Source organism: Bidens hawaiensis, unplaced genomic scaffold (genome assembly GCF_021521415.1).
Source record: "Bidens hawaiensis isolate Kalapana, Puna unplaced genomic scaffold, B.hawaiensis_p1.1 tig00010732_1, whole genome shotgun sequence".
Lineage (NCBI taxonomy): Eukaryota > Viridiplantae > Streptophyta > Magnoliopsida > Asterales > Asteraceae > Bidens > Bidens hawaiensis.
Window position 1 is genome coordinate 491,397 of NW_027491822.1, and position 16,021 is coordinate 507,417.

The 16,021-nt window shown below is 32.4% G+C and overlaps 1 protein-coding gene across 1 annotated transcript in view; it reads right to left on the reverse strand.

Moving 5' to 3' along the window:
• Positions 1–598: 598 nt before the first annotated feature.
• The window catches only part of LOC143536097 (uncharacterized), a 28,300-nt gene continuing 12,877 nt past the window's right edge, over positions 599–16,021 (reverse strand). Inside the window, exons 5-11 of the mRNA XM_077030168.1 lie at positions 4,266–4,562; positions 1,603–3,606; positions 1,465–1,516; positions 1,242–1,381; positions 1,070–1,156; positions 814–942; positions 599–715 (exon numbers count right to left, since the gene is read on the reverse strand). Of these exons, the coding sequence (XP_076886283.1) occupies positions 599–715; positions 814–942; positions 1,070–1,156; positions 1,242–1,381; positions 1,465–1,516; positions 1,603–3,606; positions 4,266–4,562 (2,826 nt within the window). The remainder of the gene's footprint in view (positions 716–813; positions 943–1,069; positions 1,157–1,241; positions 1,382–1,464; positions 1,517–1,602; positions 3,607–4,265; positions 4,563–16,021) is intronic.

Below are 16,021 nucleotides of genomic sequence, written 5' to 3' on the forward strand. Positions count from 1 at the left end.
GAAACAACATGGAAATCTAACATACTTATTCATGAAAATGTAGATAAGCAAAATAAAGTATACACTTAACAGATTTTTCCTGTATAAATATAAGTATATAAGTTGATCTTTGTACATTCCAAAACATTTACAAAGTGAATACGAAAAAATGCAAAATGATTTCACTTATTACAATTTTCTTTTGAACGGTGATATATCAATTTAAAAGATTAGCTAGGGGCAGAAAAAGTTCACTTATTACATGATGTAAACATTTGTTCCATACGCACACTAACGCATAAATATATAAAAAAAAAAAAGAAAAAGAAAAAAAAAAGAAGAGAAAAAAAAAGAGAGAGAGAGCCAGATATTCTCATGATTCACTCTTTTAAGTCATAACACCATCAAAAAGACTAAAAATCAACAGACTGGTTTAAAATACTCAAAACGTTGCAGCAGGTTGAGTTGGATACTCACCCTTCATAAAAGCATAAACAAGATGGATATGGATGAAGGATATATATAACCATGAAATAAGTATATAGCAAAATCTTGTTTGTAATACTTGCTTATAATTTCATGTATAAGCATTTGTATATTTAAAATGTAAACTTTTGTTTCAATTGACCGACCATTCAAATGTTGTAAATTTACCTTGTGTTTTCTTCACAATGTTATCCAAGTACCATCTTACGTATCTGTCATTCATCTCAAACACGAAATCCATTCCCTTTATCTACCAAATCAAGACATAACCATGCATTACTATACTTGTTTTTATTCTACTAAATTTAGAAAAACAAAATATGACAAGTGAATTAATTAATTAACTACCTGAAGCAAACAACTTGAACCGAGTGCAGCCACTTGCCCATGAGCAACTGATATCCCGCTCATTAAAATTAAACCCTTCCCGATATTTTTAAGAGTGAATGTCCCATTGTTCTCCATCTTTATAGTAGCCTGGTTAGACAAACATGTTGACATTTATTACAAAACATATTTAGTTATTAATGTTGTTACAAAAATAGACATGCTGGAATCAATAGATCCTTAAATTAGTAGAATTTTCAATTTTGAAGATTCTCACCTGTTGCCTAGATATCATGTTGGCATGAGTTTCTTTTCTTAGATCAATATCAACTTCTGTGTCATCTGTTGATCTGCCTATTGTGACCTGCAACACAAATTTCATTGGTTTTATATAATTCAAGAAACAGTAAATACCTAACCTTGGTAACAAAGTTGACAAATAAATGTACCTCTGTTTTCTTGATATAGTATTTGAACTGATGGCTGTAAAAGACAGCAAAAGCACCAAGAGATGGCATGGCTCTTTGTGATGAAGACTGTTCCAGTCTATTTAACGACGATTTATACCTTTCGTACGTACCCCTCTTAACTTCAATTGACAACAAATCGAGTGAGTTAACAATTATACACAAAATGCTCATCATAAATGGAATGAAATACTAACTTAACCACCTTCGTTGGTAATCCAGGACTCCTGAGCATATTCATAGTCCAGTTTACATATCTGAATGAAAAATATACAAGTATTAAAAGAGAAGAAATGATCTAAAGAATGGCGTAGACATCAGACAAAAGGATTACAAAGTTTACCAAAGCATCAATATCAGGAAAGCTAGGTAGGTCATTATCACTGTCGGAATTGTTATGATCTGCGATAAAAGGATCATGATCCACTGATACATATTTACCAACTTGTGGATGTGCAGAATCAAATTCACAAGACAAATCTGGACCATCCATCTGTGACCGAGCAAAACATGATGCAGAGTCGATAAAATCTGTAGCAGAAGGAGATGACATTTGTTGATCTTCAATATCTGGATCATCCTCAGTAAAACATGATGTGAGGTCAATAGAATCTAGAGCAGTTTGGAGTCTAACTGAAGCAGATCGTATTTCTGGATTTATAATATCAAGAAAGCCGTGTACATCAATATCACCGTTATGGTCTGATAGAGAAGTACTGTGATCCATTGATACAGATTCAAGAGTGCAATCAACATGTGTATTTGCAGATTCAAAATCAGAAGATAAATCTGGACCATCGATCTGTGACCGACTAAAAGATGAGGTGGGATCTACAGAATCTGTATTAGTTTGGGGTCTAACAGAAGGAGATGATATTTCTGGATCTTCAGTAAAGCAAGGTAAATCACTATCGCTGTTGCGGTCAGATATAGAAGGACTATGATCCACTGATACAGATTTAAGAGTGCAACCAACACATGGACTTGCAGATTCAAATTCAGATGATAAACCTGGGCCATCCATCTGTGATTTAGTAAAACATGATGCGAAGTCAATAGAATTCATAGCGGTTTGGGGTATAGCAGTTGGAGATGGTACTGCTGGATCTTCAGGAGAGCAAGGTACATCACTATCACTGTTATGGTTTGATATAGAAGGATTATGATCCCCCGACACAGATTTAAGAGTGCAACCAAGATGTGGACTTGCAGATTCAAATTCAGATGATAAACCCGGGCCATCCATCTGTGATTGAGTAAAACATGATGTGGGGTCAATAGAATCCATAGAAGTTTGGGGTCTAACAGAAGGAGATGGTATTGCATATTCAATATCAGGATAGCAAAATAGGTCACTATCACTAGAGTCGTTATGGTCTGATATAGAAAGATCATAACCCATTGATACAGATATAAGAGTGCAATCAACATGTGGAGTTGCAGAATCAAACTTGGGAGATAAATTTGGACCATCCATTTGTGACTGAGTAAAAGATGATTCCAGGTCAACAGATTCTGTATCACTTTGGGGTCTAGCTGAAGGAGATGAATGATTCAGCATGAAAATATCATCATTGCATGGTATTTCTGGATCTTCTGTATTTAAGATGCAAATAGTTTCCTCTTCAAAAAGATGAACAGGGTCAAGGTGTGAGATTGAAATTGACTCCTCGTCATCTTCACAGTGACAAACATCCTGCTGCTCATCATCAAATGAGTCATCTTCAGAGAGAAAAACATACTGCTGATCACCATCAAACGAGTCATCTTCACAGTGGCAATCATCAAGCAGGTCACCATCAAATGAGCAATCTTCTAGATCATCTTCATCAGAATCCAGCAATTGTGAATCAGGAATATTATCAATCGTTTCTTCTGTATTCAAAACACAATTTATATAATCCTTACTTGAGAAGCTCAAAAGACTTGGATATTCAACTTCTGTAACACCACTAGAATCATCCGAGTCACCATTATGCATATGACTATCATGATTTGGTTCAATGCCCGTGTCAAAAAAAGTCATCAGATTATCTGTTAGTAAAAAACAATAATTTTCATTAACTTTGCATAATCCATCTCCTCTCATTGGACCATTTGAATAGCCATTTTGAATTGACTCGTGACAACCAGTAGTTGCATTACTCCCAAAATTGTTTGCAAGAGAGCCACTGGACATAGCATCATCAACCTGAGCCTCATGATTAAGTGTAACATGAGAGTTAAATGATTCAGATTGTACGCTTCTTCTTTTCTTGCGGTAATATTGTTTACAGATGCTCCTGCCTTTTCTCTTATTAGGGATCTGCTCGTTTCCTTTAGCAAGTGCTTCCAGAGAAGCTCTAGCCTGTAAAAGAAGGCATCACTTATGAGATAAGACATAAAAGACTAGACTACAAGAGTACAAGACTATAACAAAGTCAGAGTCAAGCAACAACCCCCCACCCACACACACACAATCCACCCATATTTGCTGCAAACGTCTTTAATCCTGCAGGACATCTCTATTTTCACTAATTTAGGAATTAGTATATGCACATAAACATGTTTTCAGTGACATTTCATATATTCCTGAGTTCATTCTATTCTAAAATATTGAATCCACATTCAAATAGATACACTGATACACACCAGTCTATAATGATCTATATACTCTCCACTTAATTTTGCTAACTACAGGTATAGGTTTCTTCAGCTATCATAATACATTCAAACCTGTATTATATACTAATCATGATTCATGAGTATAGTACATTCAACCAAATAAGTATATACACACTTATACAGTCCTGTACATGCTAACGATTTTGTTAGGCAACATACATAATAGCATTTCAAAAAATCAGACGCAAATCCACTAAATATTTCATGCATCACCAACACCTAATAATGAAAACAGAAAATCATGAACAACGATATCGTCACTGAAGTTCAGAAATGCAGATTTCTCATAGAAAACCCTAAAAACGATAATCGATTACATAAGGCAGTAGAACAGTCTGATACCTCGATTGTACTCTCTAGCATCAGCTCATCTTCCGGAATCAACGCACAAGTTTTCATGTTCATTGAATCATTTTGAATTGACTCATGACATCCAGTAGTTGCATTACTCCCAAAATTGTTTGCAAGACAGTCACTAAACATAACCTGAGCCTCATGATTAAGTGTAACCTGAGAGTTAAATGATTCAGATTGTATCCTTTTGCTCTTGTGATTATACTGTATACAGATGCTTCCGCCTTTTCTCTTACTAGGGATCTTCTTGTTTCCTTTAGCAAGTGATTCCAGAGCAACTCCAGCCTGCGAAACAAGGTCCCTCTTATGAAGTAAAACACAAAAGACTAGACTACAAGTTTACAATATATTCGGCTGTGCACGATTCGATTAGGTTATTAGCCTCAACCAATTTAACCATTTGGTTTTCAGTTAATCGATTAGTTTGTCGGTGTCAGTTCGGTTCAGTTAATAGCCAAAATCAAACTTGGGCTAAAATTTTTACTTAGAAATGCATGAAATGGATGCATAAATACATGAATGGAGATATAAATACATGAAATGGAGGTATAATCATATAAACATGTAATAGTTGTATAAAACACAAAGTACATGAAATGGAGGTATAAAAGCTAGAAATATATGAATGGCGTAGATAGTCGAAAGACAAGGGTACACGCACCATTCGGCCGGTGTCCCGGTGGTTGAGTGTTATGTGCCTTATGTCCAAGGCTTGATGCAAAAACTACTATCGAGCCGGGGGTCTCACTGGAAGCAGCCTCTCTATTCCTACGGTGTAGAGGTAAGGCTGTCTACATCTTACCCTCCTCAGACCCTACCATAGCTTTGCTATTGGTGGGATTTACTGAGTACGATGATGATGATGATGATATGAATGGTTCGGTTCAGTTTGGTTAAATTCGATTAACCAAGAGTACAAAAAAAAACCGATACCTGATTATTGGTTAATTTCGGTTCGGTTTCGTCTCTTTTCAGTTCGGTTATAGCTCACCCTAGTCAAAATCAACCCCCCCCACCCCCCACCCCTCCTCATTCCATCCATATTCACTGCAAACATCCTTAATTCTGCAGGACATCTGTATTTCCCCTAATTTAGGCATTAATATATGCACATAAACATGTTTTCATATATTCCTGATTTTATTATTATACTCTGAAGTCTTAACATTCAAATATATATGCACCAAACAATATGGATTTATCTACTCTCTACTTAATTATGCTAACTACAGGCATAAGTTTCTTCATCCATCAAAGGACATTTAAACCTGTATTGGATGCTGAAGAGCTGTTTATTTCGAGCTCGAACTCGTGAACAGCCCTTATTAAACTACGGGTATAAGTTTCTTTCTTTATGACATGATTCATGAGAGTATATACACATATTATAAAGTCCTGTATATATTAATGATTTTGTTAGGCAACATATTCAACAAATGAGGACGCAAATCCATTAAGTAGAATAGTAGCTAATAACGAAAAGAGAAAATCAAGTCATAGAAAACCCTGATAATCGAGTAGACTACAGAATAAGTATAAGTAGAGTTTGATGGTACCTCAATTGTAGTCTCTAGCATCATCAGCTCATCTTCCGATTTCATGTTCGCCGGAAGAAAACAGTCAGTAATTGCTTGAAATTTATGATTCCGAAGTGACCTCCGTATCCATTTGCGAGACACCGGAGACGGAGAATTTGATTGATGGTGGAGCTCGGATAGGGACGGCAACGGGTAGTGGTAATCCCATGCACGTATCCATTACCACGCCCATTACCCGTAGAATATCGAACAATAACATATTCGTGAGCCATGAGTATATTTTTCATTTATACTACACTTATTACAAATTAATATATAATACAATCTATATATAAATATGAGCGTTAAAATAAATGAATTATATCACTATAATTTTCATATAGTTTACATGCATATACTTCACGATCTATAACATACAAAGAATTTTTTGGGTGTATGATTCGGGTATATGGTTCGGATAAACAGGTATATGTTTTCAGGTAATCGGGTCGGATATCATCTAATCCCATACCCGCGTTTTAAATCTCAATCCCATACCCGACCCATACCCATCGGGTTTCGGGTATAACCGTCTCGTTTGTTTCGAGTTTCGGGTATATAAGTCGCAGTAATCGTAAACAAAATACCGTCTACAATTAATAATTTTCTATTTTTAGTAACCTTTGTTATGAATTAGAGAAAACGAATAGGTAAAAGACATTTAATTCTTATCATCAACTATTAAATATATCATATATATATATAAATATATACAGGTACAAACATGAAACCATAACTAAATAATAAACAGGGGAATGATGCTACATGATGTCTGCTAATTATCATCATTTATCACACTCCCCCTCAGACATATAACCGCTTATTATGCACATTTAAAGCATACTTCATGATGATGTTAAATCGGTACTTCAGGACCCAAATAATAAACTAGTACTTCTGAATCAGCTTTGCTACTTCATTAAAAACTTTACTAAGAAAATCCTGTGAAACAAAACTTAGTTTAGGTAAAAAGAGTTTAGTGTGTATACTTCTCCTCCTCAAATAAATCCACATCTTTCAATATGTAGAACCTAATCTTTAATGATGAGTACTTGAATTGATCTTAGGTGTAGTGTTTTCTTATTTGTGTTATGTAAGGAGCAATGTCTTCATAGATGTTCGTCAGGTCCTTCTTCATTATTTCTTGTTTGACACTTCTTGTATTTGTGATTGAGCTTGACTGTAAGCATTCTTGAGTTGTTTTGTTGTAAATTCTCCTTGATTTGATAATGCTATTGAAGTTTGTAATACCGACAACGAAGATATAAATGTGTCGATGTATGAGAACACGTAACCTATATGATCATATTTATGTATATCTAATATATTATGAGATGTATAAACGAATACATAAGTCACACGTCTTGTAAATATATAGATATATGTGTTTTATTTTGTTTTTGTTTGCACATGTAATAGATTGTAATATAATTTCAGAATATAAGCGCATTGATCGTGTTTAAGCATGCTACTTTTGGACCAACTACTTCTTTGCCCTCTTCTTGGGACGGTAAGGATTCTTGAATACATTTAGCGATTAGACAATAACTGTGACATTCGTCAATTTCGGGTCTTGTTTGTATTTGTTTTTGTATTTGTTTATTATGTAAACCGACCCGATTTGTAAACCGAAGCTTATGTTATAATCAAAATGATGGATTTATGTTACAATATTGTTTCACACTTGTTGGGTCTTGAAAACATCCTATTTTTATTTTTATTTATTATTTATTTATTTATTTTTTTGTTGTTTTCTGTTTTTGTCTTGATCCATTTTACATGAAAACTCTTGTGTCTCACACCCATATTTGACCACCAACATTACCCTATATATACACCACCTTTCCTCTTTATTTTCCCTTGCTACAACTCCAAAAAAAAAAAAAAAAACTCTCTTAAACATCAAAGATTCAAGGTTATCTTCTTAAGTGTTCTTGAAGGATTTTGGTCTTTCATCTTAATTAGTTTATGTAGCCTTATTAATACTTGTTTATGGTTGTGCAACATATATATAATATACACCCTTGTTTACCTTTGGTAGTTACTTCTCCGATTCCGGTCGGTGAGGTTTCGGACCCCATAAGGCAAGGCTTCATGGAGGACTTCGTGTCCTTGATATATATACATCTATATAACTTGTTCATACATATTAATCTTGCTTATTTTAGTTTGTTGGTCATGTTTACAAGTTCCATGGTTATGGGTTTTTAAAAGTCTATGCTTCGGTTTAACCGTAAATAGCTCTAAACCGTAAACCAAACTTTGTTACTAGTTTTGTTTGTTTAAACATACTTAGTGTTAGATCTAAGTTTCTAAAATCATTTTTTCAAATTCTATGGTTATGGGTTTGTAGAATCTTACCTCGGTCTTAACCCGAAACACGATCCGATCCGAACCGAAAACCGAACTTTTGTTTAAAGACTTTATTGTTAACTTTTGGTATTTTTTTATTTGTACATTATTATACAAGTTATTTAGTGTTTGGACATGTGGAAACCATCTATGAACTTGTTGTGAGATGGAAATCGAACCAAACCGATTCTTGCTCGCTTAAGACACACAAGTGTGTTTTTTTAGCCATCAAGACTTGTATATTTCTTTAAAAATAGTTACAAATTGATTTTTAAATATTTTCTTAAGTACTTGGAAATGTTGGATCCAACTTGATCTCATAACAAAGTTTGGACCGACAAAACCGAACACTCGCTTAACGTGCGTTGTTAGTTCTAAAACAATGGAACTACATACTTGGTTAAGTCTTATTAAATTTAATTGAGTTATCTCATAACATTCAATATTTTGGAAAGTTGACTTTGGGTTTGACCAATTATCAAGACCCGAACCGACAACCCGAACACTCGATAAAAAAAACCCGTTTTAGTATCTTTATTCCAAAGGGATTTGCATTCTTGCATTTTACCCACCTTATTACTTAACATAGGTTGAGTAAATATTAAGGTTAGATACTTTAACCCGGTTTCGAGCAAACTTACATTTTTAAAGGGTTATTATTATAAATTCTTAAATAGTCACATTTTAAACCTTGAACTTTAATTATTTACATTTCTTAACATTTATTTTGTTTAAAGACCTTCAAGACAACCTTTCTAAATTCAAGACTTCTTTTCTTTTTAGGCATTGTGCGTTAAACTCGTCGTTCCGACAAATCTCCAAATTATCATCTTTCAAGTTTACCACTTGAAGGTGAGTACTTCATACCCCATTTTCCATCTTTTATTTTGGGGGTGACATTTCATACTTATTCAACAAAATGCTTTATATTTGAATCTTAAACCACAAACGTAGTTGTATACTTTACCTAAATAATTGCTCGATTTGGTGTTCTATGCTTATATGCCTATGTGTTTATCGCTTTTGGTTGGTGGAACTATAAAATCCTAGACTATTTGGCATCCCCTTATAGCAAGGTGTCGTTAACGTAATGCAATTAACGATAACTATAAAATCCTAGACTATTTGGCATCCCCTTATAGCTAGGTGTCGCTAATGTATTTAGCGATATCTATTTATCCAAATTACCACTTTTATTTATCGTTTCGTATGCAAGTTTTGTGGCTATCTTTATTATATACTAATATGATTAAACTTATGAATTGCTCACCGACCTTTGTGTTGACAAACTTTATTTTATGAATGTTGCAGGTTTGCATCTTGGTTGATTTATGATTGTGAAGAAAACGACATCAAAGACCTTAGGATATTAGTAAAAATGAACAATATCAATTTTCCATATTTTGTGATATCTTGTTTATGGTTATTTTATGGATAATTGTTATGTGACATTTTCAATGTTGTGAAATGAAAAGAGTTTATTAAATACTGTCACTTTAATTAGTGTCATGTGCTTATGGACAATCGTTACTCCTCGGCATGTTCCGCCGCCTTTGATCGGGGTGTGACAATAACGAGTATGCTTAACAAATAAACTTTGTCCATATTAAAATGTACTCGCATCTTCTTGGTACATTTTGATTAATGGGAAAATATACAATTACACAAATACTCCAATGTCAAAGTATAATTACGTTGTGTTAAATACATATATGCTCGAACTTCCGGTCGAACAATAATTAGGATGCGTGCATATGTTATTTATTTCAAAAATTCACTCTTTAGTAGTTTTGTAGTTCCTCCGATGAACTTTAGATTAACAATGTAAACTGTGATTATATGAACAATTAAGAACAAAATTTTGATAAGTAGACATGCCTGATTTTTATCAAAATTTATACCTCTCTTTAACAATATATAATGAGTCGACTGTACCATATACAACATGATTTATTGAGGTTATATCAAAACATCTCGAGGTATTATTTTTAATGCTTCAGGCATTTTAACCATTTAGGGATTTTTATGTGAATGCCATTTAAAGTGTCCCATACAATTACGCGGTGACGACATTCATAAGTTTATCTGAAGTTTTTTTGAGAATGTGAGGCTGATTAAATATGAAGGGGTTTTCGTCTCCACTACAGGGGATTTAATGTAAGTTTTTTTATATTTAACTAGTATGATTTGAGAAAGCCCCTGTGTTAGAAGTTGTGCCTTATTCACATAATCTCATTCTTCACGTTTCTTTTTATTTTGAAGACACCCATTTGGTTTGACGTCTATGGGTTTTCGGACTACAAGTCCGAAACGTTTTGCTTATTGAGAAAATTTTTTTAAGCCTTTAAGGCATCTTGTCATTTTGGCAAATCAAATCTATGTATGTACTCTTACACACTTTTGTGTACGTAATCGTTTTTGTTGATTACATTTATTGCTATAGCATATGCAAGAAATTTCTGTTAGACTCGTTATGCCCAAGACACATAATTTTATTGATGTGGCTAGTACGTCATGATCCAAGTCGGGTCATACCCAATAACAAGCTAGACAAACACCGATAATTTTTGTTTATATATGATATGATCATAACAAATACATATTAACACTTGAGTTATTTGAAAAGGGGTTTCTAAATAATATGTACTTGTGAAATAAATAAATCATATGGATGATTTATGATTTGAGAAAGAGCATTCCATATTGTTACTTAAAATGTTTAAGTAACAATATGTGAATAATGTTACCTAACATGTTGCCCATGTTATGTTATCTTTATAACACAATGTACCTTTTTTTATAACACAAAATATAAACATATATATGTTATATTTAAAATATTGAAAATAATATAAACAAAGAAAGGAAAAGCCCCCCCCCCCCCTCTTCCTCTTTTCTTTTATTTGTTTATTATTATTTAGAAATAGTGGGCAACATGCAAGGATTCTTATTGGACCAAAGGTTGCTGCATTTAGAATAAAACATCTCCACTCTCTTTCATTTCACAACACACAAGATACAAAACAAGTCTAGAGGATAAATCCTCTGCACATTTTCTCCCTCTCTTTCTCTTGGACGGCCAAGAACAAAGACAAGAAGGAGTCCACAAGTGTTACCAAATCCTAGCTAGAAGTGGTGTTTGTTGAAAAGCTTGGGGTATGCTAGCTTGAGGAGCTTCATATTCAAGTTCTTGATATCTTCATCATCATCTCCTTCCTCTTTCTTGAATTTGAAAGGTAGCTTTAACATGCATGTGTTTGATAGTATGTATTTCGTATTTGGATCCGGGCTTGGGTTTTGCATGTGTAAAATTGGTTTTATACATATCAAATTAACAAGATTTAAAACTTATTTCCGCTGCGTTTTCATAAAATTGGGATTTTATGACTTTGATAATCTTGTTAAAACCCAACAATTTCATCAACACGTGTTTTGTTTTGGTTCCACATTATACTATTATGTGCTTAATTTGTAGAGATCTCATTTGTATTTAATACGGTGTTCATTTTGAAACTTTGTGTTCCTCTTCTGAGATAATTTCATTTCTATAATTGTATTTGTCACTTATTTGACAATAACCGCTTATGGGGTTTTTGTATTAGTCTCTTTTGAGAAATTGACCTCTTATGGGGTCATCTAGATAAAATATTCTGGATGTTTTGTAATTAACATCTTTTGGGGTTACATCAACTGCATTATTCTGCTGATTTGGTTTACGTGGGTAATATCCTGGAACCGAGTTGTCTTTCACGTTTTATTTGTATGGTATAATTCGAGTAGTTTAATTTGATACTGGTGACTTTGTCACCTGTTTGTGTTTGTGAATGCATCTAATAATTCATTTGCTACTCGTGGCAAATGTATTCACTCTTTTGGACTTCATATTTACATTGACCATTTCGGGGATCAAAACTTGATAGATGCATTTTACATTATTTATTGTTTTACCAGTATTTCCTTATACTTATCTCCCTCTAAGATTGGGAATACTGTTACATCATATTTAATGGTAAGCACATTGTGTTGCAAAATAAGTCTCGTGTCAATGTTTATAAATATTTTGAATTGACTAAGAGTAAAGCTCATGAAAATACCAAGTATTTTATGCCGTGTTGGTACATAGGCCATACAACCTGATATTTTTAGGTGGGACCGACTTGATTAGCTTTGGAGACTACTTGCATCGGGGAGTATTCCCGATCAGCGGCTGGGTTTTAAACTAAATAGTGTAGTAATATGCCCTTATGTGGAGATGACAATTTGCATCTTATCAAGAGCAGCTAGCGATTAATAATTCAGCTAAACCGCTTTATGTGTGGACATTAGCTATTGAATGTTCAACATATATTCCAATAAACATATAATAGTCGTTACAAACTTAGAATATGAATTCTATTATATTATGTAGTAAGTTAGATCCCGTGTTACACACGGACGGAAAATATAAAAAACTTCATATATATATTTGTGTGTGTGTGCGCGCATGTGCGCTTATGTTATATACATTTTAACGAATTATAAACGTCAGATAATCTAGCATTATTATTATTATTATTATTATAAGATGTCACATTGTTATTTTAATTAAAAGAACCCAACATACAAAGACAAATAGAGAAAAAATAACAATTTAAAACATAATTCTAAATTATGTCACATATTATTATTATTATTATAAGGTATCACATTGTTGTTTTAATTAAAAGAACCCAACATACAAAGACAAATAGAGAAAAATAACAATTTAAAACATAATTCTAAGTTATGCCACATATTTCTAACTTATACCATTAAACAAAAAAGACATAACAGTTAAAACTTCATCATTTACTGAAATCATATGTTGTAAACTATGAAGCATAAACATGCAGATGCTGTAACATAAGTTGTGTGTTATAAAACTATTTTATTGAAATTATAAAACATTTAAGTGCACAACATAAAAAATGCGAAAAATATGAATATAACAATGAGATATAATTATAATTTTTATTAAACCGCGCGTTTAATAAAACAACAATATAATCTAAACCTCGTGACTTAAACCACCATTTCAATCCAAACATCCAGTCCAAACGTTCATAAATAATTTCCCAAAATCCAAAAAAAATAAAATAACAAAGTCTCAAAATTTAAAAAAAATAACAATGAAAACAATTAATAGTCTTTATTACTCAATAAATAATGATTATCACACTTTATTTTGAAACTTTCTTCAACTTAGGAGATAATGTTTAAAATTAATGTTAAAATTAACATGTGAAAATTACATAAAAGAAAAATTAATGAGTTGGAAGCCTATGTGGAAATGCTACTTGAATGTCATGTGGAAACCTTCTATTGCTTTAATAGTATAGTAAGATAAGATTGTTATAAGGTATCACATTGTTAGTTTTATTAAAAAGAACCCAACATACAAAGTCAAATAAAGAAAAATAGCAATATAAAACACAATCTAAGTTATGCAACATATATCTAACTTATACCATGAAACAAAAAACACATATCACTTAAAACATCATCATCTACTGAAATCATATGCTGTAAACTATAAAGCGTAAACATGTATATATTGTAACATAAGTTGTGTGTTATAAAAACTATTTTTATTGTAATTATAAAACATTTAAATACACAACATAAAAATGCTAAAAATATGAATATAACAATGTGATATAATTATAATTTTTATTAAACCACGAGTTTAATAAAGCAACAATATAATCCAAACCTCATGACTTAAACCATCATTTCAATCCAAACATCTAGTCCAAACGTTCACAAATAATTTCACAAAATCCAAACAAAATAAAATAAGAAAGTCTCAAAATTAAAAAAAAAATAACAATGAAAACAATTAATTGTCTTGGTGCTAAATAAATAATGATTATAACAATTTATTTTGAAACTTTGTTGAACTTAGGAGTTAATGCTTAAAACTAATTTTCAAATTAACATGTGGAAATTATATAAATAGAAAATTGATGGGTTGGAAGTCTATGTGAACTTGCTAATTGAATGTCATGTGGACACCTTGTATTGCTTTAATAGTATAGGAAGATTCCCCTTAATTCAAATGTATGATTTAGGCTAAAAACCAGACAAACGCTATACTTTAGGGAGCTAAAAAAAACTTAGATGTGATGATATAGAGATGCATCACTTAAAACAACAAATATTGAAAATGGTCCACAAGTAAATTAATATTTATAAATGTGGGGATTCTTTATAGGTGTTTTGCTTTAGGAAACCTAAAGATTTATTTCTCAAGAAAACTTACTACACATGTGATAAATGTTTTAGTAACAAATACTTCAAAATACTTTTAATGCTACTTGGATGACCTATTTGGTCATATTGTATGATGAAAAACATTTTGGTTTTGTAAGTTTGGGACACTCATAATATTAATAAATTTATATTTGTATATCATATTCTAGTTGGTAAATATTTTGTTTACTAATATAATCTTTTGGCCATATTAGTTAAAGTAATTAAAGATATTCAATATGATTTTCACCATAATTTTAATGTAATAACTGTTATTTGAATATATTCAAAACTTAGTAATCTCTTCAAGATCTATCAGGATATAAGACATCATTTATAATACATTTGATATTTAGACAAGATACCATATGCTCTTCTGGAGCTCTCACTAGGTTACTAACACCCGTATTAGTACCAATATCTCTGTTGGAGATAACCGCTAACAATATGTCGCATGTTTTAAAAATAATGTTGGCAGCACTGCTATCTACCAAGAATTTATCGATTATGATTAGAATCGTTAGGGTACTAATGGTTGGTCTTTTTTACAATTTTATAACATGCTTTCTTGCCCCTTGTGAGACCTTTCACTCGGTGACTGATATGCTATGTCGGTTTGAATCACTAATGTCGAGTTCTTATCAGAACCGTCCACAAAGTACTACCTCAACTAGGGTCACAACTTCTTTCTTTTCTCCTATGATAGTCACATTCGCTTCTGGGAATGTGATAGCGTCGATAAGTTGCTTGTGCTGACTTTTAAATAGGAGGTTGTTTATTCTGTAAAACCACATTAATTATGAATGATTAGGTTAGGTTTCATGCAGATGGTGGAGTTGATTCTCTAAGGCTATTTTCCTTATAGTGGATTTTGACATCCATAATTCAAGGGAAGTAATTGGGTCAACGGATATCAAGTACGACGAAGCTTGAATTTAATAGAATTTGACATTCTGTTTAAGAGTGTCATAATATTGTTTGTATTTTTTTTTTCAAATCATTAAATAGTAATAAAATAACAATCACTCAGTAATGAAGTGATATATGGTTTTGTAACATAACAATTAATAAATAATATGTTTGACCAAGTTAGTGCCCTACACGTTCTTTTCTTCATCAAGAGTTTTCTTTGGCTTATACAAGTCCAACTGTTGAATGAGATCATGATCGATCAATTTCCCTCTTCCAAATGATCAGTGTTTGCTTTGCTCATCATCGAACGTCAAGTGCATACAAATGCGTTGAACATGCATCCAAGGTTGTCCTTGTCCATAGCAGAGAAAACCACAGTGAATAAACTTCTTGACTTTATCCCGATTAGAACAACTAATTGAATCAAGATGTTAAAACAGAAACCAATGAAAACAAGCACGGATAGATCTTCAACAATAGCAAAAACGATTATAAAGCTAAGGTAACGTGTTATAAACTAGAGAAAATGAATAGGGAAAAGGCATTTTATTCCTATCATTAACTATTACATACATCATGTATATATACAAACACAAACATGAAAACCGAAAGTAAATAATAAATAGGAGAATG